The sequence below is a fragment of the Bombyx mori genome, chromosome 25 (assembly GCF_030269925.1).
Source record: "Bombyx mori chromosome 25, ASM3026992v2".
In the NCBI taxonomy this organism is placed as follows: domain Eukaryota; kingdom Metazoa; phylum Arthropoda; class Insecta; order Lepidoptera; family Bombycidae; genus Bombyx; species Bombyx mori.
The window spans coordinates 8071754-8097429 of NC_085131.1; the positions used below are offsets into that span (position 1 = coordinate 8071754).

General features: G+C 36.6%; 1 protein-coding gene across 2 annotated transcripts in view; it reads left to right on the forward strand.

Moving 5' to 3' along the window:
* LOC101737236 (neural cell adhesion molecule 1) overlaps positions 1–25676 on the forward strand; it is a 108135-nt gene that overhangs the window by 44625 nt on the left and 37834 nt on the right. For both annotated transcript variants that reach the window (XM_062676171.1, XM_021347284.3), the window contains exons 4-7: positions 2479–2687; positions 15302–15412; positions 22372–22578; positions 25044–25189. In XM_062676171.1, coding sequence (XP_062532155.1) covers positions 2479–2687; positions 15302–15412; positions 22372–22578; positions 25044–25189 — 673 coding nt within the window. The remainder of the gene's footprint in view (positions 1–2478; positions 2688–15301; positions 15413–22371; positions 22579–25043; positions 25190–25676) is intronic.

The window sequence follows — 25676 nt, forward strand, 5'->3', positions numbered from 1 at the left end:
GATGTCGGTATCATCTCGAACAATTCCTCAGAGCACTTTCGGGGTTGTTGGCAACAATAATGGGCATCCAAAAATCAAAACTCAAATAATGAAAATTGGAAGGCGTTTGTCCTTACTGCATTGTGGTCACGAATCTTCAACATGATAATGTAATGGCGCATGCAAACATTTGTTGTTAGAAAGCTTTTTTCAACGATTTCATAAATAAAGCTATAATAAGTACGTGTTGTAAAACGTGATGAATGCATCGGAATGAAAATAAAAAAAAAAAAATTCTGTACGCAATATCAAAATTCCTATTAAGAATCATATATTTTTTATTACTTTTTAAATTCCTAACAAGCTATTTTATGTTTAGTCACGAATCATTTGTAGCCTTGTTTCTCTGTTTGATATCATATTTTCCATGAAGAGAACAATAAAGAGAAGCCTTCCCAACGGTTTTTTTGCGCGGCTTCCGAATATTGTTGTTTAGAATTTGTATTATCCAAGATTATATTCCGAATGTCCTCAGCGCGGTTCAGATTTTCGCTATTATTATAGTTATCAAACAAGGAGTGCTTTGAAATTTTGTTTTAGATGATCGTGTAATTAGTAATTTCAGGTTTTTTTTTATTGCTCAGATGGGTGGACGAGCTCACAGCCCACCTGGTGTTAAGTGGTTACTGGAGCCCATAGACATCTACAACGTAAATGCGCCACCCACCTTGAGATATCAGTTCTAAGGTCTCAAGTATAGTTACAACGGCTGCCCCACCCTTCAAACCGAAACGCATTACTGCTTCACGGCAGAAATAGGCAGGGTGGCGGTACCCACCCGCGCGGACTCACAAGAGGTCCTACCACCAGTAATTCCGCAAATTATAATTTTGCGGGTTTCTTTTTGATTACACGATATTATGCCTTCACCGTGGAAGTCAATCGTAAACATTTGTTAAGTACGTACTTCATTAGAAAAATTGGTACCCGCCTGAGATTCGAACCCCGGTGCATCGCTCAACACGAATGCACCGGACGTCTTATCCTTTAGGCCACGACGACTTCAAGCGCAGAGAAACCACTCTCTACCATCGAGGACGTTTTCAAACCTCATTCAAAAGAAGATATTGCATAGCATTCATTGAAGGGCTCATTCCAGAGATTGATAGTGCGTGGCACAAAAATAATCTGGAAAGACATTGTGATGAACAAAGCAGCTCTGGGTAGGAGCGATGAACTTCGCCCTTACACGATGTGTATAGTACACAGACAACGTGTAGGTAATTGGTACACTTGATACTCTAGCGCCAAACTATTAATCTTATAATGTAGGTTTTCGTGTCGGCTCACGATTATTATTCGTCCATCAAATTAGATCGTTTCTTGTAAATCATGATATATATTTATTTCCATAGAAGATGCGTTTAACTTATTTGAGCAACACAAGATGTCGTACCTTGAATTTTTTACTCAACCTGAAAATAAATCACGACAAACGACAATTCATTTCCTAGAAAGTACTTTTCCTAGTTTTAATGAGAAACTCTGCAAAGTAAATATTAACTATGCAATTACTCAGCATACGCGTTGTTGTTAGTTAGTCTGTAATTAAATTTTAATAGCTATAAATCTACATGCTATAATAATTTGTTGAAACTGTTTGCGCTTTATTTTTAACTAACAGCGATGTTAGTGAAAATAGTTTATTCTAATTCTAGCTATAACTACTATGTAACAATTATAAAATATAAAAAACCTCTCATTTGAATCTCAAATCCTTAAGATATATTCCTATAGCTTTTTTTCATTTATTTGCGCGATAAATCTATTCAATAGTTGATAAATAGATTTGTATTTATTCATTTATTTGCGCAATAGTTGAATAGATTTATCACGCTAAAATGGCTAAGCGGATTTAGATGAAAAACACGCACGAAGATAGTTATAACCCGGATTAACACATAGGTTACTTTTATCATAGTAAACGACAAAACCCGGACAACCCCGTGTATATCTGTTATAATAAATACGACAGTGCTCTCGCTGGTTCATAATTTTATGTACCAACAGATCTATACCCGATAAATGTTGTTTATAAAGTAAAAAAACACCTTAAATGGCAAACCGAACTAACAATTAACATCTTTTTTTTAACCAATTCGCAATAGTCAGGATATTAAATTATTTTACTGTCATCGGCCCTTGAAGCTTGTTTTTTTTATTGCTTAGATGGGTGGACAAGCTCACAGCCCACCTGGCGTTAAGTGGTTACTGGAGCCCATAGACATCTACAACGTAAATGCGCCACCCACCTTGAGATATAAGTTCTAAGATCTCAGTATAGTTACAACGGCTGCCCCACCCTTCAAACCGAAACGCATTACTGCTTCACGGCAGAAATAGGCAAGGCGGTGGTACCTACACGTGCGTACTCACAAGAGGTCCTACCACCAGAAATGATATAATTATCACTAAATTAACATACCACGTTTGTTTCAGCTTCGACGTCCGCGGGCGCTCGTTCAACAAAGCCCTGCAATGGTCCGACCCTAACGCTTTCGGTCCCCGGGCGTATTTCGCGACAGTCGCCCGTCCGGCTGCCCTCACCCTCGACACGGTTCAGCTAGACGACGAGGGAGTCTACCGATGCCGGGTCGACTTCAAGAACTCGCCAACAAGAAACTTTCAGATACGGCTATCCGTTATAGGTGAGTGAATATATTTTGTCATACGCGCAACACCCAGTACATTGTTCAGTTGCTGAATGTACCTGTCCGTTTCCGATCCGGTGGTAGATTCTGCGAAGCACTGCTCTTGCTAGGGCATTTTTTTTATTGCTTATATGGGTGGACGAGCTCACAGTCCACCTGGTGTTAAGTGGTTACTGGAGCCCAACGTAAATGCGCCACCCACCTTGAGATATAAGTTCTAAGGTCTCAAGTATAGTTACAAAGACTGCCCCACCCTTCAAACCAAAACGCATTACTACTTCACGGCAAAAATAGGTGGTGGTACCCACCCGCTCAGACTCACAAGAGGTCCTACCACCACTAAAAACAGTTGGGCCCGTTAGCTCACCTACCCGTCTGGGCGTAAATGTAATAGCCCAGGGGCTACCAACCAATAGGTATGTCAAAATAATTTGTGCAGTGTAACAATCATACATTTGGATTTTTATGGGTTTCAGTAACCACACGAAACCAGGTGACAGATGTTAATTAAATAAATATTACAAAGCAGCTTTTCATTGCGCAGTCTCTAACTTAACGTATTACGATCTACTTAACAGACTTAGTGGTCGTAAATAAACTAAAATTGTATTTAACTTAAACACTTAACGAGCATTCCGTCACAAAGTTGCGTCAAATTAATTTTTACTAACTCCCTAAGTTGAGGACACTAAGCGAGTCACTCGGAACTCAAATGAAAATACAACTTTTTATCTTAAATTACGAGAGAAATAAGGCGTATATAAATTAAATTAGGCAAAAGGTCCGCGCCGGGCGGTACCGAAAACATTTTTATTATAAACCTAAAGTAATTTCGTTGTAATCATTAAAGTCACAAAACTCTATTAAGGAATGTCTCGAGAAGAAAGAATTATCACTAACTTGAATCAATTGTGTATTGCGCCTCTAGAAAAAGACATTAAATATTCGAAAGAAAAAAAAAACTGAACTACCGCCGCTTCGTTGGTTACTTTTTTCAATTACGCTCAAAATATAATTGCCCACTTAACCGGTGAAACAGTTTCGCAAATAGCACGGCGCCACCACAAAACGTCGACCCTCGAAACCAGAATGGGAATCGCGGCAGATGCTCGCATTCCCACGGCGAAAAACTTCGGCGCGAAATGTCTGCTCTATTCTGAAAATTTATAAGAGAACCTTATCTAAAAAGCCAGCCTTTCAGCGGCTTTCGCGGAACGAGCGATGCAAAACAAAGCTTTGTTAGAGCTCCTTTGAATTTTCGGTAAGGAAAACGAGAGGTTACACACGGCCCTTACCCCGTCAAAGAACGCTCCGAGTGCTGTTATTACAATAATGTACTGCGATATCAAGAATAGAGAGGCGCCGCTTTCAGCTCGCAAAAGAAACCGCCAACTAACTTAGCCACTCGTTCTATGACGTCACGCCCCGTAAATTATGAATATTGTTCTATAACGCAAACATTTTCGCTGTGCCGCTTTTAACAGTGCTAAAATAAAAACGGATACGCGTGTCGATTTGTAGCTTTTGTACGTTTTTAGGAAAATATTTTTATTAAAAACTAAGCATTGTATGCTTTTGTGATGTTCTTTTATTAAAACAAACAAACTGGCATTTGTTTGTCTATAATATAATATTATGAAGAGGAAAGATTTGTTTGTTTGTTTGTATTGAATAGGCTCCGAAAGTACTAAACCGATTTGAAAAATTCTGTCATTATTTGGAAGCTACACTATTCCCAAGTGATATATAGGTATTATGCTATAATTTTTTTTTTTTAAATTAGGGATCCTTACTAAAACTCCCCTGGTGACCTAGCACTGAACCACTGACTTTTGTAACATAGGTTTAAAAAAAAAAAAAGTTTGTAAAAAAATAACCTAAAATATTTTTTACATCGCGTGCGCTGCGAAAACTATTGATGATAGAAAATAATGTACTACGACCCTGTAGAACACATTATTATTTACAAAAAGTGTCGCGACACCATAATAATATGTCTAACTATTATAGCTATGCCGCAATAAGTAGTCTTCTATAATATTTAAAAAAATAAAACAACGTCAAATATCGTTGAAAATTTTGTTCAAGACCCGAGCGTAGCCGGAGCGGACCGCTACTTATTAAATAAAACGAATAAATGTATCTTCGTATTTCAAGTATTGTTTACTGCGCAAAATACTGATGAATAAATAATGAAAGCAATAACTTTAACCGAAACCCACATAATTATCGCATCTACAGGCATGAGTAAAGGGGAATCGGCCAACAAAGTGATTTTATTAACTTTACTGCCCTAGCGCCTGACCGGTACCGCCTCGCCCCAGAATTTATTACACCCCAACCTATCTACATATGTTTATCGCGGAATTTTAAATTGTAAAAGAGCCCCACTTGAAAATACCAGTTACCGCATGAATATACGCTACATTTGTTTTGAGAACCGCATAATTTTATACCGTCGAAATTAGTATGGAAGAGATGATTCAGAATTAAATGTATCGTTGAAAGCGTGTTTTTAAACCGCGAATCATTGTTCTGCTTTTGCAAACTGTTAAATAATTTGGCAACATATAGAACTTTATGACGGAAGATTTTACGTGATCTCTCTAAATTTCGTCTTAAGCTAGGTGGGGTAGGGCTGGTGCAGCTATAGTTATTTATCTCTCAAAGCAATCAGGCCTAAAATATTTCAGCCCTTAAAGCGGCCGATATTCAAACGCATCTTTCGACTAGATATTTGAAGATAAGCAATAGCATTCATATTGGGATATGACCTTTTTTTCTAACTGGAAGTCTAGTCTCCCACGTGATTTACGTACCTAGTACGTGCAGGGAGTGTGTGGGAATTTCGAAGCAGTTCAATACAAGTCTTTACGGCCATCTTGCCCGGGACCCAACCGGAAGAGGTAGCGTAGGAAGGGCGATCACGTTCAACCCTGCAACACGTCGACGTCGCCCAAAACACGTCATTACGCATCCTCCCGACCCATTAACGGTGCTCTTAGGTACCACAAGCACCGGTCACCGCCCTCATCGGACCCGTCGCTTGTAACTAAGGGTTCGACGTCGTGGGTCGCGTTTCCGATCCGGTGGTAGATTCTGCGAAGCACTGCTCTTGCTAGGGCCAGTATTAACAACACTCCGGGTTGAGCCCCGTGAGCTCACCTACATGATAGGGCGAAGCTGAAATAGCCTCTCAAGGCTATCAGCATAGGGAGGTTAAAAACAAGCTGCAACACAACACGTAACCACACCAAGGACGCCTGACCGCCGGAGTCATAATCTACGTAAAACAACTCTATATTGACTTCGATAGGCGGTGCGTCAACCCTGCCACCAAGCATACCTATCCGACTAATTCCGAACCTATTTATAAGCTCAGGTACACGCTCCATAACACCGAAACGAACCAAAAACTACAGCCATGAAAATCTATTAACAACCTGCAGACATTCATGGTTTTTGGCACAGCGCCTATTCATTCGCGGGTTTATTAGCAGGAGTACAGCGAGCGGAATATAATTTATAAGCCCGACCTCGCAATGTGTCTACGTTGGTCCGCAGGCCGCGTCTACATACTTCCGCGTGTAATTCTTTCCGCGCCCGGGTTCTGAGTTAAGTGAAGCAATCCGTAACTGTTAAGTGGGAGGCAAGGGCGGATCCAGCTTTGGCGCCAGGAGGGGGTCACATAATCGTGGGCAAGTTAAGAACTTATAATTTAATTTTGATAACAATAGATAATAAATAAATCATGATGTTCCTCAATTAGTTAGTTCAAGTCCTGGAACTAGCTCAGGGGGGGGTCATGACCCCCATGACCCCCCCCTGGATCCGCCGTTGGTGGGGGGTTGCAGCATTGTAAACGTAAGTCATCGCTTCGCTTCGCGCTACGGTAAGCCGGGTAGTCCTTCCACAAACCGGTAAATCACTTTACTTAGACAACCACAGTTTACGAGCACAGATACTCTACAAACATGCATGCCTTATGTACCACCTCGTTTGATCGATGCCGACACGGTTCTCGTATTGATAAAGGCTTTACGTTACGTATCTTTATCGGGGCAAGCTTTTCGTTTATTTTCAATACAATTAATTTCAGACAGCAATCTGAGACCAATGGAACTTAGAATTATTCTAAACTAGCTGACCCGGCAGACTTCGTAGCGCCTCAGTCGATAAATAAAAGACCTAAACTTTTATATAAAATAAACTTGAAACATACAATATTAATCCGCTCGACGGGGGACACGCAAAGGAAACTAACTAAAGACTTATTTTCAGACAGCTGAAGTGCGTAAAGCATAATAATTTCGGTTTTCAGGTAACGGAATCGCGAGGTTTGTCTCATTCGAAATCAATCAAATAGGGACTTATTAACCCTTGAACCTAATCATAAATTTATATTTAACACTATCTGACCCGGCAAACTTCGTAGTGCCTCAATCGATAAATAAAAGACCTAAACTTTTGTATAAAATAAACTTGAAACAAACAAAAGGAATCCGTCCGACGGGGGGGACACAAAGGAAAAACAATATTGTTATTTTTATTTAATTCCGAGCATTTTCATATTTATCTACGTTTTAAAACTTCTCTGGACTTCCACAAATAATTCAAGACCAAAATTAGCCAAATCGGTCCAGCCGTTCTCGAGTTTTAGCGAGACTAACGAACAGCAATTCATTTTTATTTATACTTTATAGATAGATTTTAGCTCTTAAAACAAAGTTTGAATTTGAAACATGCAAAATTTACGTAGAAAGAATATCGAAAAACTAAAAACCTTGATTGCTTTAATTTGAGGTAAGTAACAAAATGTTATTAAATCATATCAATGTCGCTAGAGTTAATAGAGCCTAAATAGGAAATTACCAAAATTAGTCTCAAAGTTAAGTGTCTCTTTCGTTCATATTTCGAGGATGTTATGTTTGCGCGGCGTCACTTCGAAACACGCCGAAGTTTCTCTACATAGAGAATGTGATTATGCTGCGAACTTTAAGTGAATCGCTCGACATGAACTAAGAGAACTTAATTGTTCGATATAAAGGGCTTAACTCAAAACTTTGCTTGTCTTCGATCTGACTGACTAACGCTTCAAGTACAGTATATCGACACATATAAAATCTCAACGTTTAATTAAAAAGTTAAATTTTTGAGAGAAAAAAAAAAGATCATTTTTTTTTATTGTTTAGATAGGTGGACGAGCTCACAGCCCACCTGGTGTTAAGTGGTTACTGGAGCCCATAGACATTTACAACGTAAATGTGCCACCCACCTTGAGATATACGTTCTCAGGTATCAGTATAGCTAAAACGGCTGCCCCGCCCTTCAAACCGAAACGCATTACTGCTTCACGGCAGAAATAGGCAGGGTGGTGGTACCTAACCGCGCGGACTCACAAGAGGTCCTACCACCAGTAATCATTTGAAACTCGATTCATTTATATTCTAAAGTTTTCGTCAATATTAATAATTATGTTCGTAAGAAGTTAAAACTGAGACCGAAACATTGCAGAACTTAACAATTATCGCGGATCTTCTTCGGGAACCCTTTACGAAATACTTCGGATTGGAGAAAAACTTGGAGCGCTCGAATACGGGAACGACAAGAATATAAAAAGCAAAACTGTAGCCGCTGCGAAGCCGACGTGCGCCAACCATTCGCTGAATTAATAAATGAAACACGAAATTTGAATTTAATGAAAAAAGTTAGCGGGCAGCTGAGCGTATATCGATTCTCTTTACTCGCGAGACGCCGTGGAATACTTAAGACTCATTTGAATGCTTCGATGAATGAAGTGCCTGTGAAGATCTTAAATTGATCTAAATCAACGAAAAGAATGCTATCAATCACTTCATGTTGCTTACTCTTTTAAAAAAAAGGTATCCAAATTTTACCTGTGCTTATTGACATAAATGGTTAAGACAGTAAATAAAAATTGACGAAAAAAAAAGAAACTTAAATGAATTTAAAACATAATTAAAATTATTCGAATTTAGAATTTATTGCCAGTCAAAAATAAATTACGTTTGAAATGTCGAATTTGTAAAATGGCAACTTCATGGGTAAAGACCTATTGTTTTTGAGCTCAGAATAAAAGTATTTTTTTTAGTAATGGCAGTCATGATCGTACTCCTCGAAACACCTGAGTGCTAAATGTCTTGATATAGGGACTAGACTATAACTGAACAATTTTTTCCTCGAAGTCGCAACTAACAAATACATATAGGTATAGATCACAAGCGCTGTCATATCAATGGGCTTCAATTACCACAAACATACTTTAGATGATACATTAAAAGAACGATTGAAACGTAACTAAACTAGATACAGTATGAACTAGACAAGAAGAAAATTAAGTAAAAAGAGATACTAATTAGGTACGTGCAAGAAATACAATTAGCTTCACATTTACACAAAGAAAGTTTCATTAGAACGAACTTCAATTACATTTTAACCCTACGTATAGAAGAAGCTACGTGGCATTCTCGTAAAGGCTCATATAAAACGGGTGACCTATAAACTGGCGTCGTTTACGAACAAGCACCTCATACTCTATCGATCCCTTATTACGTAGTATCATTAGCGTCCGACATCTTTGCGATAGCTACGTCATCACCGTTTCATGTGAGTAAGTTATCTTGACACATTCGTGAACAATAATACGTTTTCAGTTTTGTTATATACAGCGATTCCATTTGACGTTCAGTAGAGAGAGAGAGTAGTCTTTATTTTACACCAAAAAACAAATAAACAGTGCGATACATTAAACACAAAAAAGTACAATTGGCGGTCTTATCGCTAAGAGCGATCTCTTCCAGACAACCATCAGGTGGACAAGAATCATTTGGAAACGAACTACGCGCGGTGTACCATTCCAGTGAAATACATATACATATATGTACACATACATACACACATACATATCTCCATAAATATACATACAATTAATACAAAGTATTATAATATAAGAATAATATTTTAAAATAAAAAAATAATTAAATTAAATTAAAAATAATTAAATTAACGCTATAGAGTTATGCTAAATATGTTCAAATTTTATTTAGTTTCTTTATAGACTGGTTTTTTTTTTTTTTTTGTTTTTCTGAATTTTCAAATATTATTTCGAATAGTTTACATGGCTATAATGAGAGGTATATTGTTGCCTTTATCGAACATTGACATAAACGATTTGATGTGAAACATGAAAAAGCTCTGATTCTAATTGAAGTACTTTAGCAGTTAAAACTAATGCACATTTTATAATTGCATAAACTGTTTTTTTAATTTAAACATACTCAAAGCAACCATTATTGTTATGTAATTGAAGTTCACCGGGTCACACGATCGACAGCAGAATTTTACAACCCCGAGCGTGTAGTTGCTGCATTATTCAGTAGCTATAATCTGTCTTGTAGCCCTATGTCATGCGATTTACTGCCGCATCAAACTAGCCTTATAACTTATGGAGTTAAATGAGGATATCGAAATAATAAGATGTAATGATGATAGCTAATTGATTCTAATATTAACACTAAATTACCCTTTTTTTACTGGTGGTAGGACCTCTTGTGAGTCCGCACGGGGAGATACCACCACCCTGCCTATTTCTGCCGTGAAGCAGTAATGCGTTTCGGTTTGAAGAGTGGGGCAGCCGTTGTAACTATACTTGAGACCTTAGAACTTATGTCTCAAGGTGGGTGGCACATTTACGTTATACGTGTCTATGGGTTCCAGTAACCACTTAACACTAGGTGGGCTGTGAGCTCATCCACACATCTAAGCAATAAAAAAACAAAAAAAAAGCCCTAATGAAGCGTGAAAAGAATGAAGCAAGTGATTCTGAAATCTCCTTTAAACCGTCGCAGAGCCTACTACTGGTGCAGGATTCATCTATACTGCCAGAAACTGCTATGTAAAGTGTAATTACCAGAGATTCCAGAGATTTCTATTTTGTACTAATCGGCTCTGGTATGGACTTCCCCTTCTTGATATTTCTTGAGCGCTATTTTGTCCTTGGTGAAACGTGGTTTTAGGAATATCCTCCGCGGTAGACAGTACTTTGACCATGACTACGTTCATGATCGACAATGACCACGTTCCGTCGTGAGTTGTAAGTTCATTTATCTTCCAAGGCTACAAATAATCATTTAACAACAGGTTCTGTTCGTCAAATTGTTATTAATAATTCCGATCCTCAATTACTCCGAAATTGCAAGTTCTAATAAAGTCAAAACTATAAAATCGTTGATTCCGATAATCGAACACGCAAAACATCATCAACAATGAATCAACTGCAATCTAATAATGAACACTCGCAAAATAAACGCCATATCGCCTCCGAACGTCATTTAATTGACGCTGTCAACTGTGAAATTCAAAATTGGATATTGTTCCGTCGGTCAGCGATTCCGCTATTGAGGGCCAAGTTGGCGAGCGGTCTCCCAGTAATGACTACTAACTAGCCAGCCGGATTCGGGAGCATTTCGTCGTTAGGCTAATTTCTGCCAATAGCTGAAAGGATTTGCTATTATTCGGTTTTGCGGTCGACCCTCCGGGCCGTCGGCGACCTCCTGTATTGTTTGTACAACCGTAATTAGAACCGTTCGTCATGTTGTGTTAGCAGGTTCCGAAGTGTTCACGTTCAGTGGCGATTTTCGACTATTCGTGGTTTGTTTGACATTTATTTGTTAAGTTTTATGTTGCGTTAGTCGTGTTTATGTTCTGACTATCCATTGTAACAATAAATCGTTTTTTTAATGTCACACTATTTGCCGACTTTTCGAATAGGCACCGTACAGACTACGAACATTGCTAAGTGTCATATATATATATTAATACGTGAAGCAAAAACTTTGTACCTATCCCTTTTTACGAAAATTGCGCGGACGGAGGAGTATGAAATTTTCCACACTTATAGAGAATATAGAGAAGAAGTGCACAATGCTAATATTTTTTAAAAATAATGCATAAAAGATATATTAAATCAATATAGAAAACATTACACACACTACATACCATGTATTTGACGCACACACGCATGCATACTATTTATTGTCAAACTTTTATTCTTGACGTCTGTTGTCAAATTGAGAATAGATTAAATATTGTTTATTATTATTTATCTCTGTTAATATTTTTTACAGTGTAGTCTTGGCAAAATTTGTGATTATAGAAGTATAAAATACAATCATAATAGTGTACAAACTTACAATTCCAATTAACTATAGTCGAATTTCGACTACTGCGGGACGTCTAGTTATGATTACTACGCATCACTTAAAGCAGTTTAATGTATGGTTTTTTTCCTTCAACAAATTTTACTTTGAATTTTACCACATAAATATTAATTTGTAGTAAAATTCAGTGTACAATAACACAGGTAGCTACACGCTACCTAGAACAGATAAATTTTAGGCATGCATACTTTTGTGTTCCACTTGTGTTTGCAATGCATTCATTAATAATGTAAGTAATGAGTAACCTAAAAATCTCCTTCATAGCAGAACATCTTAATCCATACGAATTGGCATCTAACTATACTCTAAAGCTTATCAGTATCAATCATACCCAAGCGAAAATTCCTCCTCACGTTTTTGTCACGCAAACCCTGCTCAAAGGACGAAAGCCCCCATTGTGTTGACATGTAACGTTGCATTATTCAATTGCCTGATAGTATTATAAGGGAGAATACAGGTCCGTGTTGAAGTTACGTGCGACACAAAGCATTTATGAGCGACGTAGGCTACGTCGTAAACTGTACTAAGTGAGGGTGATGCCGCGCCCGAGGACACAAATGGGATCGGTGATCATTTTGTATCTTAACATAATTTGGTCCATAATTTTGCTTCGTGTACAAGCACAAAAACATAGTAAACAGAAAACATGCATTACATTAAATACCGCGTTTATTATTATCAATGTTACGAATATGTACTAACGTCTAAAGAGTTCCAAAAATATTTTATTGCCTTCAAAGGAGAGTGCCTGTGTAATTTTTCTAATGAAATACGTACTCAACAACTGTTCACGGTTGACTTCCACGGTGAAGGAATAACATCGTGTAATCAAAAACAAACCCGAAAAATTATAATTTGCGTAATTACTGGTGGTAGGACCTCTTGAGTCCGCGCGGGTAGGTACCACCAACTTACCTATTTCTGCCGTGAAGCAGTAATGTGTTTCGGTCTGAAGAGTAGGGCAGCCGTTGTAACTATACTGAGAATCTTAGAATCATAGAACTTATATCTCAAGGTGGGTGGCGCATTTACGTTGTAGATGTCTGTGGGCTCCAGAAACCACTTAACATCAGGTGGGCTGAAAGCTCGTCCACCCATCTAAGCAATAAAAAATAAAAAAACCGAAACGTGGATTGGTCCACAAGTTTAGATCGCTCAGCGAGCTATGGAGAGGGCCATGCTTGGAGTTTCTCTGAAGGATCAAATTTGGACCGAAGACCCGACAGAGAACCAAAGCTATCACATAGCGCAGCGGAGTAGTAAGCTGAAGAAGCAATGAGCTGGCCACATTAACCGGGCAAGCGATAACCGTTGGCATAAACATGTTCTTGAGTGGAGACTGCGAATTAGCAAACGTATTGTACGACACCTTCAGGCTCGGTGTAATGACGTCTTATGCAGTTGGAAAAAGTTGGATGAGAAAAGCCGAGGCGATCAATGGCGTGTAATTGGCTACGTCCAGCAATGGACTTTTATAGGCAGATGATGATCTCGACGAAAGGGAATTCCAAATTCCGCCCACCGAAAAATGAGTGGGTCGTGGACATCAGCAATGCCAGGAAAACAGCCAAGCCTTTGATGACGGGCATTTGTAAAATTCAAATATAATACAATACATGAACATTTGTCATGACATGTACCTTATATTTATCAATACAAAGCGATAACAAAAGGTTTATCGTATTCGGATTATCACGTCAATTGATAGCGTCGTGCATTTGACAAGTTAATATTCCATCGCTTGTATGTACAAAATATGTAATAAACACGAAATGTCTAGTTAATGTCCTATTATTCGAAGACTGTGAAAATACAAATTTATTTTGACAAGAGATAAATTATTATTATTTTTTTTAATCCTGTAGGCTACTTCATTTTATGTGCCACATTGTATGTTGTACGATCACGGGATTCTGTAGACAACATAACGCAAATACCATCCATTTAAAGACAGTCGAAGTCTCAATTATATTGTGCAACGACCTCAAACTGGAACGCCTGATTGCTTCGCGGCGAAAATTGGATTGCGGTAACTACCCAGCTCCGATTATGATTATATGTAATATATTACGATTATATTACATTAGTTTATTAAAATCCACCTTCAAGAATATATAACACTATTTAATTTCACAACAATACATAAATACTTTTTTGTTATTGCATAGATATGTGGACGAGCTCACAGCTCACCTGGTGTTCAGTGGTTACTGGTTAGCCCATAGACATCTACAACGTAAATGCCGCCACCCACCTTGAGATATGAGTTCTAAGGTCTCAGTATAGTTACAACGACTGCCCCACCCTTCAAACCGAAACGCATTACTGCTTCACGGCAGAAGTAGGTGGAATGGTGGTACCTACCCGTGTGGACTCACAAGAGGTCCTACTTACTACCAGTAATTACGCAAATTATAATTTTGCGGGTTTGATTTTTATTACACGATGTTATTCCTTCTCCGTGAAAGTCAATCGTGAACATTTGATAAGTTCGTATTTCATTGGAAAAATTGGTACCTGCCGGCGGGATTCGAACAGCAGTGCATCGCTGAATACGAATTAAGGAACTTATAAAGCACTACCTGGTCCGGCAAACGTTGTTTTGCCATATAAATTATTTCGAGGAAAGATAAATAACCTAGATACCGACTGCAGCGCCATCTGTCGGGCTGATTTGTAAATCTAGATCATGCTCGAATCCACCTGAAGGTACACAGAAAATTTCATTAAAATCGGTCCAGCCGTTTTGGAGGACTTCAGTGACAAACACACGCACAGAAGAAATATACTTAGTCTGGCCATAAATACTGTTACAATTAAAATTTTAAAAAAATCTATTGCAAATAACATTTATTACTTTTACAGTGTGTTAGTTTAATACATAAATATAAAACAATTTAAAGTATAAAAAGCTAATTCGAAGTGGTCTCCATTGGCTGCAATACAGTCCTTTAAACGTTGAGACCAGTTATCAATAGAAGCACGCACTCTTTCCATGGGAAAATTTTTCATTGCCAATCGTACGGATTGTTTTAGGGACTCCAAATTATCATGGCGTTTAGAGCAAGCCGTGCTCTCTAAAACTGACCATAAATCACAATCCAGCGGATTAAGATCGGGACTAGACGACGGCCAGTCTTCAGCTATGATGAAGTCCGAAACGTTCGTTTCCAACCAAGACTGCGTAAACCGAGCTTTATGACCTGGCGCAGAGTCTTGCTGAAAGGACCATTAAAAAGGACCATATATTATTATAAAGATTGAAATTTCCATCCATATTAGTGCATGATACTCCAGAATTACATACAACGTTGCGAATATTCAATTTAACGTAAGGTCATATCACATATTAAATGTTCCTTTTTGTTTCAGTGCCACCGCATCAACTCATTCTGTACGATAAATCAGGACGAGACGTGTCCGGAGTCGTAGGACCTTTAGAAGAGGGCAACGAACTCGTTCTTATCTGCGAAGTGAGAGGAGGTAAAGAACCTAACACATAATAGTGATAATGTATGTAAAACATAACTGTATGTAAACAAAAACTGTCCTACTGACTGACTAGCCAATCATATCTCGCACACTATTCATAAATGGAACATGTTATGATAGTGTAACTCAAACTATTCTAGACACTATAAATTCATGGCGAAATAGTATCAGTGCGGAATAAACATAGGTTCTCTCCCAAGTGGGAGATGAGAAATTAAAGCGATTACATTGATATATCACTGTTAAACTTACCGATAAGTCAGTCCGTGAGAGATCGGCGCCAAATGGCACCCGGTGTAAAGTTATCTATCGCCCGGGGATACGCTGCGGGGGGTCGATCGCAACTCAAACACAAAATTGCTACCCCCTGTAACTTTTTTATTGCGTGAGTTTATACGACCATAAATAGCGCACAATTTTTACCATTTTAATCTCTCCAACTTCAATAGAACAATCGTGTTCTAGCTTAGAGGTTTTTAACAAGCTTTAATTAGCTTTTTGAAGTTATACTTCTTTAGGCGCGTTATGAAAAATTGATGAGAGTAAAATTTTACGATGCGCGCGCACCGTGACACAAAATTAACAGAATGAAGTTGCCCACTAAATCGCTCATTACAATACGACCGACGTAGCTTGGCGAGTCTGAATATAGCCGCAGGTGAACTTTCCGAACCCTACCGAGAATTACCGAATTTATACGATGTCAAGAAAAGGGATGTCCAATATGCGTGTTTGAGGATGTTGTTTAATCGATTTTCTTTCAACTTAATTAAAATTTAAATAAAAAAAAGAAATAAATTTAGTAAAAATAAAGTATAACTTCTTACGCGCGTACATAAGTACACGCACTCTTTTTTTTTATTGTCCTTCGCCTGTACGTAGGTTGTGTGCTTCCAGCAAAAACTTTGAAAGTAATTTACAGTCACTTAAAAACGTTTGATGACAATACAATAATTTAATAAGACTATTTTATTTTTCCGAATTAATAAATTAAAATTCAGATTTAGAAAGCAACGATTAAGAAAAAAAAACGTAATATAGACATTAAATCTTTGAGTCAACAACATAACTACTTATGTAATATAAATAAATTAAAATTTAGAACGGTTTACAGGAACTATCTATTTTAAATGGGATGATTTTAATTAGATTTCGTTCTATGGCGATCTAAGTCGGACTAATTTGTATTTTGCAACATACTCGTAACTCAGTTATACGATAATTAAATTATGTCTAAAAGAGTCCATTCTTCCGTTTCCTAGTGTCTTTTGATTAAGTTAGTTGCAGGACCCAAGATAAATTAGCTTGCCTTTGGATTTTCCGACCCTCATCGGTGAGTATTTTCGTATGAATGTGCTACACTGGAACTACTGGAGTATTAGGAGTGAGTGCTGTTAACCTTTAAGCTGGTCAGACTATTATCGTTAGATTATGTACCAGGCAAATCAAATGATCAAGATTTGTTGAATTTACCCCAAAGCGCAGAAGCAACTAACAGTATCTTAAAATAAAAGTGGGTTTTACATGTGGTATAAGCCTTCATAATACGAAACTCTAGTCGCAAACATATTTTCCACTGAAATTCAAAGGCTATTATTTATTACTTGTTCAATTTCGATATCTAAATACGTAGTATTAATTTCTGTTTCTTTAACGAGGATTTTGAAATCGTCATGGCTAAGCTTCGTGAAAACCTAACCGAGTTCTCAGCTAGTCGCGATTCCGATCCGATAGTAGATTCATTCGCGAAGCAACTGCTCTTGAGTTGTTAGGTCTCCTTCGGAGGCGCTCGGGCAGCTGTTAGCAAATCCCACCCCTCCTGGCTGAGCCTTTGCTCGTCCACCTATCCTGGTGAACCTGGAGAGACCTCAGGGCCACCAGTAATCCTTCAATCATAAAAAAAACCTAAGACAAAATGTCTCAACTCGACCGATGTTTTCGAATTACGTTACGACTCCCTAAAATGTGTTTCGTTTTTAGTAACAACAAAAAAATCATAATATTGTAAAAATAAAACGCGTATGACTCCCGAACTAAAATAACAGTGAACGACGCGATATCAATCAGCGTAATATAATAGTAATGTTAAACGAACGCTGTGATCGCGTGAGCGAAACAGGGTAAACCGAATAACGATTGGCTGTAATGCACTAAGTAATTTACCGCTCTTTTCATCTTTAAAAATCGATATCAATTTCTCCCTCGGAAAATATTTAATATACCCACATTTGAGGTCCATCATTTTGCTTCTTCTGTTTCGATCTTGCACTGCACAGAGATTCCGTGACGTGATTCTTACATTACAAAATTTAATTAAGTTATGTCAAATAAATAAGACCTAACTCACAATTTCGGTAGTTTAAAATCGAAAATGCCAATTACTAGCCATTAATAGTACGGTTTACCCTATTACGTACAAAATGATGGCAAGTCGAAAACCTTCTCGCATAATCCGCGCTTAATCCTCCGTAACGCTTAATATTTCGAGTTGGAATTATGCATAGCCCAGAGGATTAGCGGGTTGTCATCCCGTGTCGCGTCCCGAACGACTTCGCTACATCACTTTCATGGTCGGCTATACGTACAACTAATTGAATCCATAATTTACTCATAATAATTAATCTTCCCTAGCCCAATGGATAAGACGTTACTATATCATACGGTAGGAGGCGATGGACGAGGTTCGGGCCCCGGCCCGGGAAAAAAAAGTCATACGGTAGTAGTTTTAAATACGTAGATACCCAATGCATTAAGATCTTTTTGGACAAACGAAAAAAGGTGTTTGTAGAACGTACAATGAAAAAAAAAAGTGTAATTAAAAATTAATTATAAACCGAAAAATGCAATATCATTTTATATTAAAAAAAGAATCAAAACTAAGCATGATCTAAAAGATACCGTAAAGAACGTACTAGAAAATATTTTGATACGTATCATAAGCACGCGCCATTAATAATATATTAGTTAATTAAGCATTGTTAGAGTTTATTTAATCAAGAGAATATCAGAGACCTCACAGCTATACTTAGAGTAAATTACATCACGTTCAACGCCAACGTAATCTTCTCGATATTAAATGATCAATATAATAAATAAAAAACTCATTTTCAATTAACTTTTTACTAGATGAACTAAAAGATAAAACTTATAAATAATTTCGCTACGGCACGTGTCTGCTACAAAGTATGATGATTAATTTTAAATAAACTTCTTAAATAATTATGGGATTTCGCACTAATGCTAATACGTAAGGTGCTTAAGAAAAAGTATTGTAACAAATTCTCTCCGCAGTATTTAATTAGTACCGTGGCCCATATAAATAATGTAAATACCACCATTATATAAAAAATGTAGGTAAAAATCTCAAGTGGATTTCATAGGTATCATTTCATAAAAACGGAAAACATTCATACATATCGTTTAGAACAAATTAACTATTTTGGATTATTTTCCTTAGCCAAAGCTTGGAGTTATTTTGAGATATAAAAACCGTTCACATAAATATTATCAAACAATCATAATATGCAGAACAATTAAGATTCGATTAACATAATAGGTTACCACTAATTTGAGGTCATTCACTTTTCACGCTATTTCCACGTTCCTAACAAGCTATAGTTGTGCGCAAGTCTTAGGGGAGTTAACTGGAAGAAGTTCGGAATAAGTGACGTAGAATGATGAATATTGCAAGACCCGGAGTCCGCTGCCACGATAATACAATTATAGCCTGGTGAAGCCGAAATTACGTTATCTGCAGAGGATCTTACTTCAGTTAATTAGGTATATAGAATGTGCAGTAGTGCACTAACTAATATTACGCTAGTGTTAGTGTGCGCTTTTAACTCACACATGCGTTCTAGTTGAAAGAATTGGACAATATTTACAAATTACTGGTGGTAGGACCTCTTTACTGGTGGTAGGACCTCTTGTGAGTCCGCACGGGTAGGTACCACCGCCCTGCCTATTTCTGCCGTGAAGCAGTAATGCGTTTCGGTTTGAAGGGTGGGGCAGCCGTTGTAACTATACTGAGACCTTACAACTTATATCTCAAGGTGGGTGGCGCATTTACATTGTAGATGTCTATGGGCTCCAGTAACCACTTAACAACAGGTGGGCTGTGAGCTCGTCCACGCATCTAAGCAATAAAAAATTGAGACTTCCACATTTGACTATCTCATGTATTTCTATAGCTTTTAAAATCGATTAACAGGCTCGAATTCCAACAGCGAAAATTGTGATCTTCGTACCATAGATAATGGATACTGTAGCCATTAAAAGTGCATTAAGTTCAGTGCATGTGGCAATATTTTCCCAAACATTTATGAAAAAAAATATCTTATTTAGCGAATCCTGAATTAAAAACACTTGAGGCAATAAAGTGCCTTGAATTACCAAATCTACCGGCCAAATTGCAAAGTCTCCTTTAAGACAACGATTATTAGTTACTAGTGCTAAGTATTTCATTTACCTACCCAACTAACACGTTCAATGAATAAAACATAATAATTAAATTCTGCTCCAAAGTGGCTCATAATTGGTTGTTTGTTATTATTCATTAGGGTTTTTCAAATTGAATTTGTCGGCCGAGTGAATTGTCATTTCGAAAAGGAAAACTTTGCAAGCAGTAAGAACTCGTGCAGACCATACTACCAATTAAGTGATGTTCATTGCTGGGTGATCACATAATTTCCTCTGAATTGTTAAAATTTCATTTAAGCATAAGTATAAATTTGGCACGCAGTCATTTGAATAATAAAATCTTGATTGAGACTTTGATTTCCAGATAGTTACTCATTTTTTCATCATTAGATTAACTTTTCGGTATTATAACAATTCGCTTCTATACAAAATACTAACTTGTCAACAATGAAGCTTTTCTCTATTTGAAGCATGTATATTTTTTTGCTTTCTTGTATCGATCTATGTAACAAGACTTATTTTGGCGGAAAACCAAACAGTTTTATTTAATCTACTAGTTTTATTAAAAATAAGTTTATAAGGTAAAGCCACTTTTCATTGTATATTTGCAAACATAAGAACCTCGCTTAGTAGTTAAAGCATGGACTGACTTATAGATAATAAATAAGTCATAAGTACCTATATGAGTTCATTGACTTCCATTTTCCGTATACTCGCCAATATCTACGAACAATTTTTATTGAAGTACCTACACTAATACTTTATTTCATTCATCAAGATTGTCGATTCCGAAACGAATTACTACTAAGTAGTTTTACTAAAGCATTCGGCTATGTATATTGCGAGGTTCATTAACCTATAAAGAGTGAAGGTCGCATAGTTAATAGTTACAAGTGGAATGAAAATGTTCACTATAACATTGAGCCTTATAACGTTTCCTTAAATGAAATGAGTGAGGCTATGTTTGTATTGTTAAAATACAAATTAACTCTTCCAGAAAGGTGTATCTAAATAGCTATACAATTATAAGAAAAACTCACGGTCTGTTTGAGATAGATACCAGAGACCATGGACAACCCATGAACTCACTTACCCTTAACTAGCACTTAAGTTCCATTGTATTCCACTACGGAATTTATGACTGTTTTGGCACAGAAATTGATAGAACAATAACATATAATCCTGCGGGTACTTACTCGTACATTCTTAAATGTGATGATATCGTTCCAATAACCGAACGGGTTATTCATTTTATCGTAATTAAAAAAGTCTTCACAGAAGGGTATATTCAAAAATTCCATTCCAAAGTTATGTTATCATATCCGGGATCCAATTATGGTTTATAGATAATAATACCTTGACAAGTTAACCGGGTACAACTTACTGATTTGATTCGGTTTCGCTGTTATTATTCTGACTGGGACTCTCCAAACCTCGTTCATTATTATAAACGACTAGCCGTACTCGCCCGCTTCGCTGCGCATTTAAAATTAACATTATAATTTATTGTCATTATTATTAGAGAGTCCAACACTCATATAAATATTAGCCTATCCATTAAGCACATGTATTTTCTACATGGATACCAAGTTTCAAGTCAATCGGATGCATGTTTCAGTAGTTATAATGGAACATCCTTAAAAACCACTGTAGATTTATATATTACTAGCGACCCGCCCTCGCTTCGCTTCGGAAACATTAAAACACACATGAAACAAAACAAACAAAAAAATTTAAAAAAAGTAGCCTATGTTCATCAGGGACAATGTCGGCTTCTAATGGAAAAAGAATTTTTCAAATCGGTCCAGTAGTTTCGGAGCCTATTCGAAACAAACAAACAAACAAATCTTTCCTCTTTATAATATTAGTATAGATATAGATTATTTTATTAAATGCGTGAGCATAGTAAACTTCGTGCAATTTATTTTGAGTATCTGGGGTGTCTATTTCTATTGATGCTGGGCACAGTTGGTGTTAAATTGTTCTCTGAACTCAAAGAACTTAAACAGGTATTGAAATCGGAACGCACGACTGCATTGCGTCAGAAATAAGCGGCACGTCGATACCGACCTAGCTGAGCTCACAAAATGCTCCGCCAAACCAAAAATTACGTAAATTTTGTGAATTATGATAATCAGTACTTCAACGTCTAAGCCAGTTGTTTTAGTAGGAAATTCAAAGTACTACACTTATGTGTGGTAGAGCGTCTTGAGAGCCTGCTCGTATCGATAATACCACCCAGCCTATTTTCGCCCTGAAGCAGTAATGTGTTTCGGTTAGAAAAGTACGGCAGTCGTAATTAAAAAAATGAGACATGTGTCAAAGTGGGTAGCGACATTTACGCTGTATAATTCTACATGTTTAAAGGCTCTGGCATCCACTTGTCACCACATCGGCCATAAACTCGTCTACTAATACGTAAGCAATAAAAAATAACTAAATTTTGTGAAGTTATTTTCTCCTTTAGATAACAAAGAAGTGAATCTATTATAACTAAATTACATAAGTAAAACTAAGGTTTATTGTGTCAGGTCGTCCAGCACCTACCGTCATTTGGCTGATTGATGGCACACCTGCGCCTCAGTATATTGGTGAGAAGACCGATACGCACGTGGTCGTCAATCGATTAGAACTGCCACACGTCAGAAGAAGTCACTTGAACACAACCTTCAAATGCCGGGCGTCAAATACGAATCTAGTCAGTCCACAAGAGAAGACCGTCAGATTGGAAATGAATCGTAAGTTTTGTAAATCGTAAGTTACTCGTTAAAGGTAAATAAATAATAGTTTTAAAAAACTAACAAAATACGCTTTTATAGAAAATCCAACTAATAAATAGAAAATAAATTTGAATTAAAAACAGTGTAAGAAAAAATTATTTTATTGTAAAAAAGAGTGGGGTGCTTTTCAGGATATTATCAAAATAACCCTTCTACTCATATCTGTTCATAAAATATTTATAACTACTGATACCATGCACCCTACGCTTTTTTTACAATAAAATCATTATTTCTTACACTATTTTTAATTCAAATTTATTTTGTATTTTTTAGTTGGATTTTCTATAAAAGCGTATTTTGTTAGTTTCTCTAAACTATTATTTATTTTTTTGTTCAATTTAAATTTTTTCAATAATTTTTTTAATATTGAATTGCAACGGTCCTTAATAAGTATACCAAATATCGAGCTAATCAGACGTTTTGGAGGGGGTCAAAATCATGTTCAAAGATTCCGTTACATACTAACATACATACGTCTGAAGCTAATAAAAGCGTATTAAAAAGAATTACTAATAATACAAAACTTTAGTTTCACACTATACTTGGTCTTAACAAAGTACTTACGTCTACAAATTTATGATCGTATTTTTCATCAGAATAAACAGGCAATGTGGGTCAAAATCTGAATTGTATTAGAAAAGCTGACGTTACAAAGAAGTTCATAATTTTATACGTGTAGTTTCGTGCCAAAGAGTCACCAGTTACCAAAGTTGTTAAGTTACAAAAAAAACAATACATTTTGATTAAACAATTTATTTGTTAATCTTTTCAAGTTTAGTATTCTGAGTTTGTTATCTTATTGGGTTATCTTTCTAATTAAATATACATAACTATGTATATTATATTTAATTATGTATATATAATATGTTTACGTAGTGTACATAGTTATATATAATAATAATCTAAAACTATGCAAATATAGCTATGTATACAGAAATACGTGATAAAAAAAATTGATATCGATTAAAGATGTATAGCAGACATTTTAAAAATCCTGGCTAATATAAATATTACTTAAATATACAATTAATGATTCCTAATTCCACAATGTTGATTATTGTAAAAAAAATGTTGTGCTATTCTGAATACTATATTTATTGTTAGTTGAGCACGTTACGAAAGTTTTTAATTAAATTTTTATTTCACTTATATCGCTATTCTCTGCAACGAACGAATTTCTAAAGGACTATTTTTCAAGTTTCATCTCAAGAAAAAGTAGTTAGTTCATACGTCCTTCGTTTCAACTGTTTTTTTTTTTTAATAAAGAAATATTTACTAACAATCACGCCACGTTAACTGGTCCCGTGATAAGTTCGTCAAGAACTTGTGTTACAGGTACCAGGTAACGGTACGTTTAATATACATCCATAACCATAGAAAAGACATTTATATTTATTTACCATACAAATATCTTCCCTTGGCGGGATTCGAACCCGGCTTGTGTAGTGACCATGTCACTTACCACTACACCAGACGGCCGTTAAAATAATATTGACCTTTGAATAGCGAACACCAAAGCTTATACCACTTTGGAACTTAACACTTAAGGCATAAGTCGCTAAAAGTAATACAGAATTTCAATCAATTTTCATTACGCAATATTAACTTCAAAGCAAAGTAGATATTCTCTAATCTAGGGACAAATGATGACGTTATCGATTCAACATTTGGTAATCTAAATTTTGCATAATAATTAGCAATGCCACACATAGTCGATTAGAAGCATGACTCTAAACTATTCGTGCTGGAGCTTACACATTAAAATTAAAAATTCTTTGAATTTTTTTTAACAAATCTAAAATCTTTGTAGATCTAATCACTAAGTGAATCTCTGGTACACTCTCTCAGGAGAAATACCCAATGAAAGAGATATCTTAAATTGCGTGTGGGTATGTGATATCATATTCAGCAGCACTAATTACATTTAGTAAATGATTTACTCGTTTTTGTTCTTCCTTTTACCTCCCATTATTGATGGAAGTCGTATTTTTGAAGGTACTGAATTAACATGGTTCTTGTTATTACTTACGAAATTAGAAAAGCCCAGAGCCCAGCTGATGATGTTCCAGTCGTTCATGGGTATTATCACGGTCATTGGCACTGGCGAGCAGCTTTTTTTTTTGCTTGGATTAGTGGACGAGCTCACAGCCCACCTGGTGTTAAGTGGTTACTGGAGCCCATACACATCTACAACGTAAATGCGCCACCCACCTTGAGACGTAAGTACTAAGGTCTCAGTATAGTTACAACGGCTGCCCCGCCCTTCAAACCGAAACGCTTTACTGCTTCACGGCAGAAATAGGCAGGTTGTTTACCAAGCTATTTATATCTCGATTTAATACCGAACTCAACCAACATAAGTAGTCCATCGTATTAAACAATCACACATTTTTAAATGTATTAAAGCAGAAATAATTTTTCAGTGAAACCGAACATGATAGAGATCCTGAACAAACCAGTCACCTTATCGTCGGAGCGACACGTCACGCTAACGTGCGTATCGGAAGGCAGCCGACCCTCAGCCCAGCTCACTTGGTTCAAAGATAACAGAAAATTTAAAAGGGGAAAGGTAACATTTTATCGCATTCAAATTTCATATTCGTAAAATTATGGGGAGTTCTGTTTAATCGCGTGTAATAAATTTACCGAGTTTTTTTTTTTGCAACTCATTCTAATGATGTGTTTGTTTGTTTTAATGAACTCCTGAATATAAGGAAATTATACCCGAAAATGAAGACTGATTAATTCGAAAATTTAAATCAATTTTGGAATGTAACTAAGTTCTTTGGATACAAATTAACTAATATAAAATCAGCTGACGCCTGGGGTCAACGACTTCGTATATCGCGGGGTGAAGATACGAATACAAATATTGCATTCCATTGAACGATGAGTATTTAATGTAATAGTAACCTTGCAAATGGTGCAGATGTAATTACCATTAACTTCCGAAACGGATTCTTTTATTTTGATGTTTCTATATAAAACCTGAGAAATAATATTACAGAGACATACATTTTATTCTTCAAATCCGAAAAATAACTGCCAGCACCATT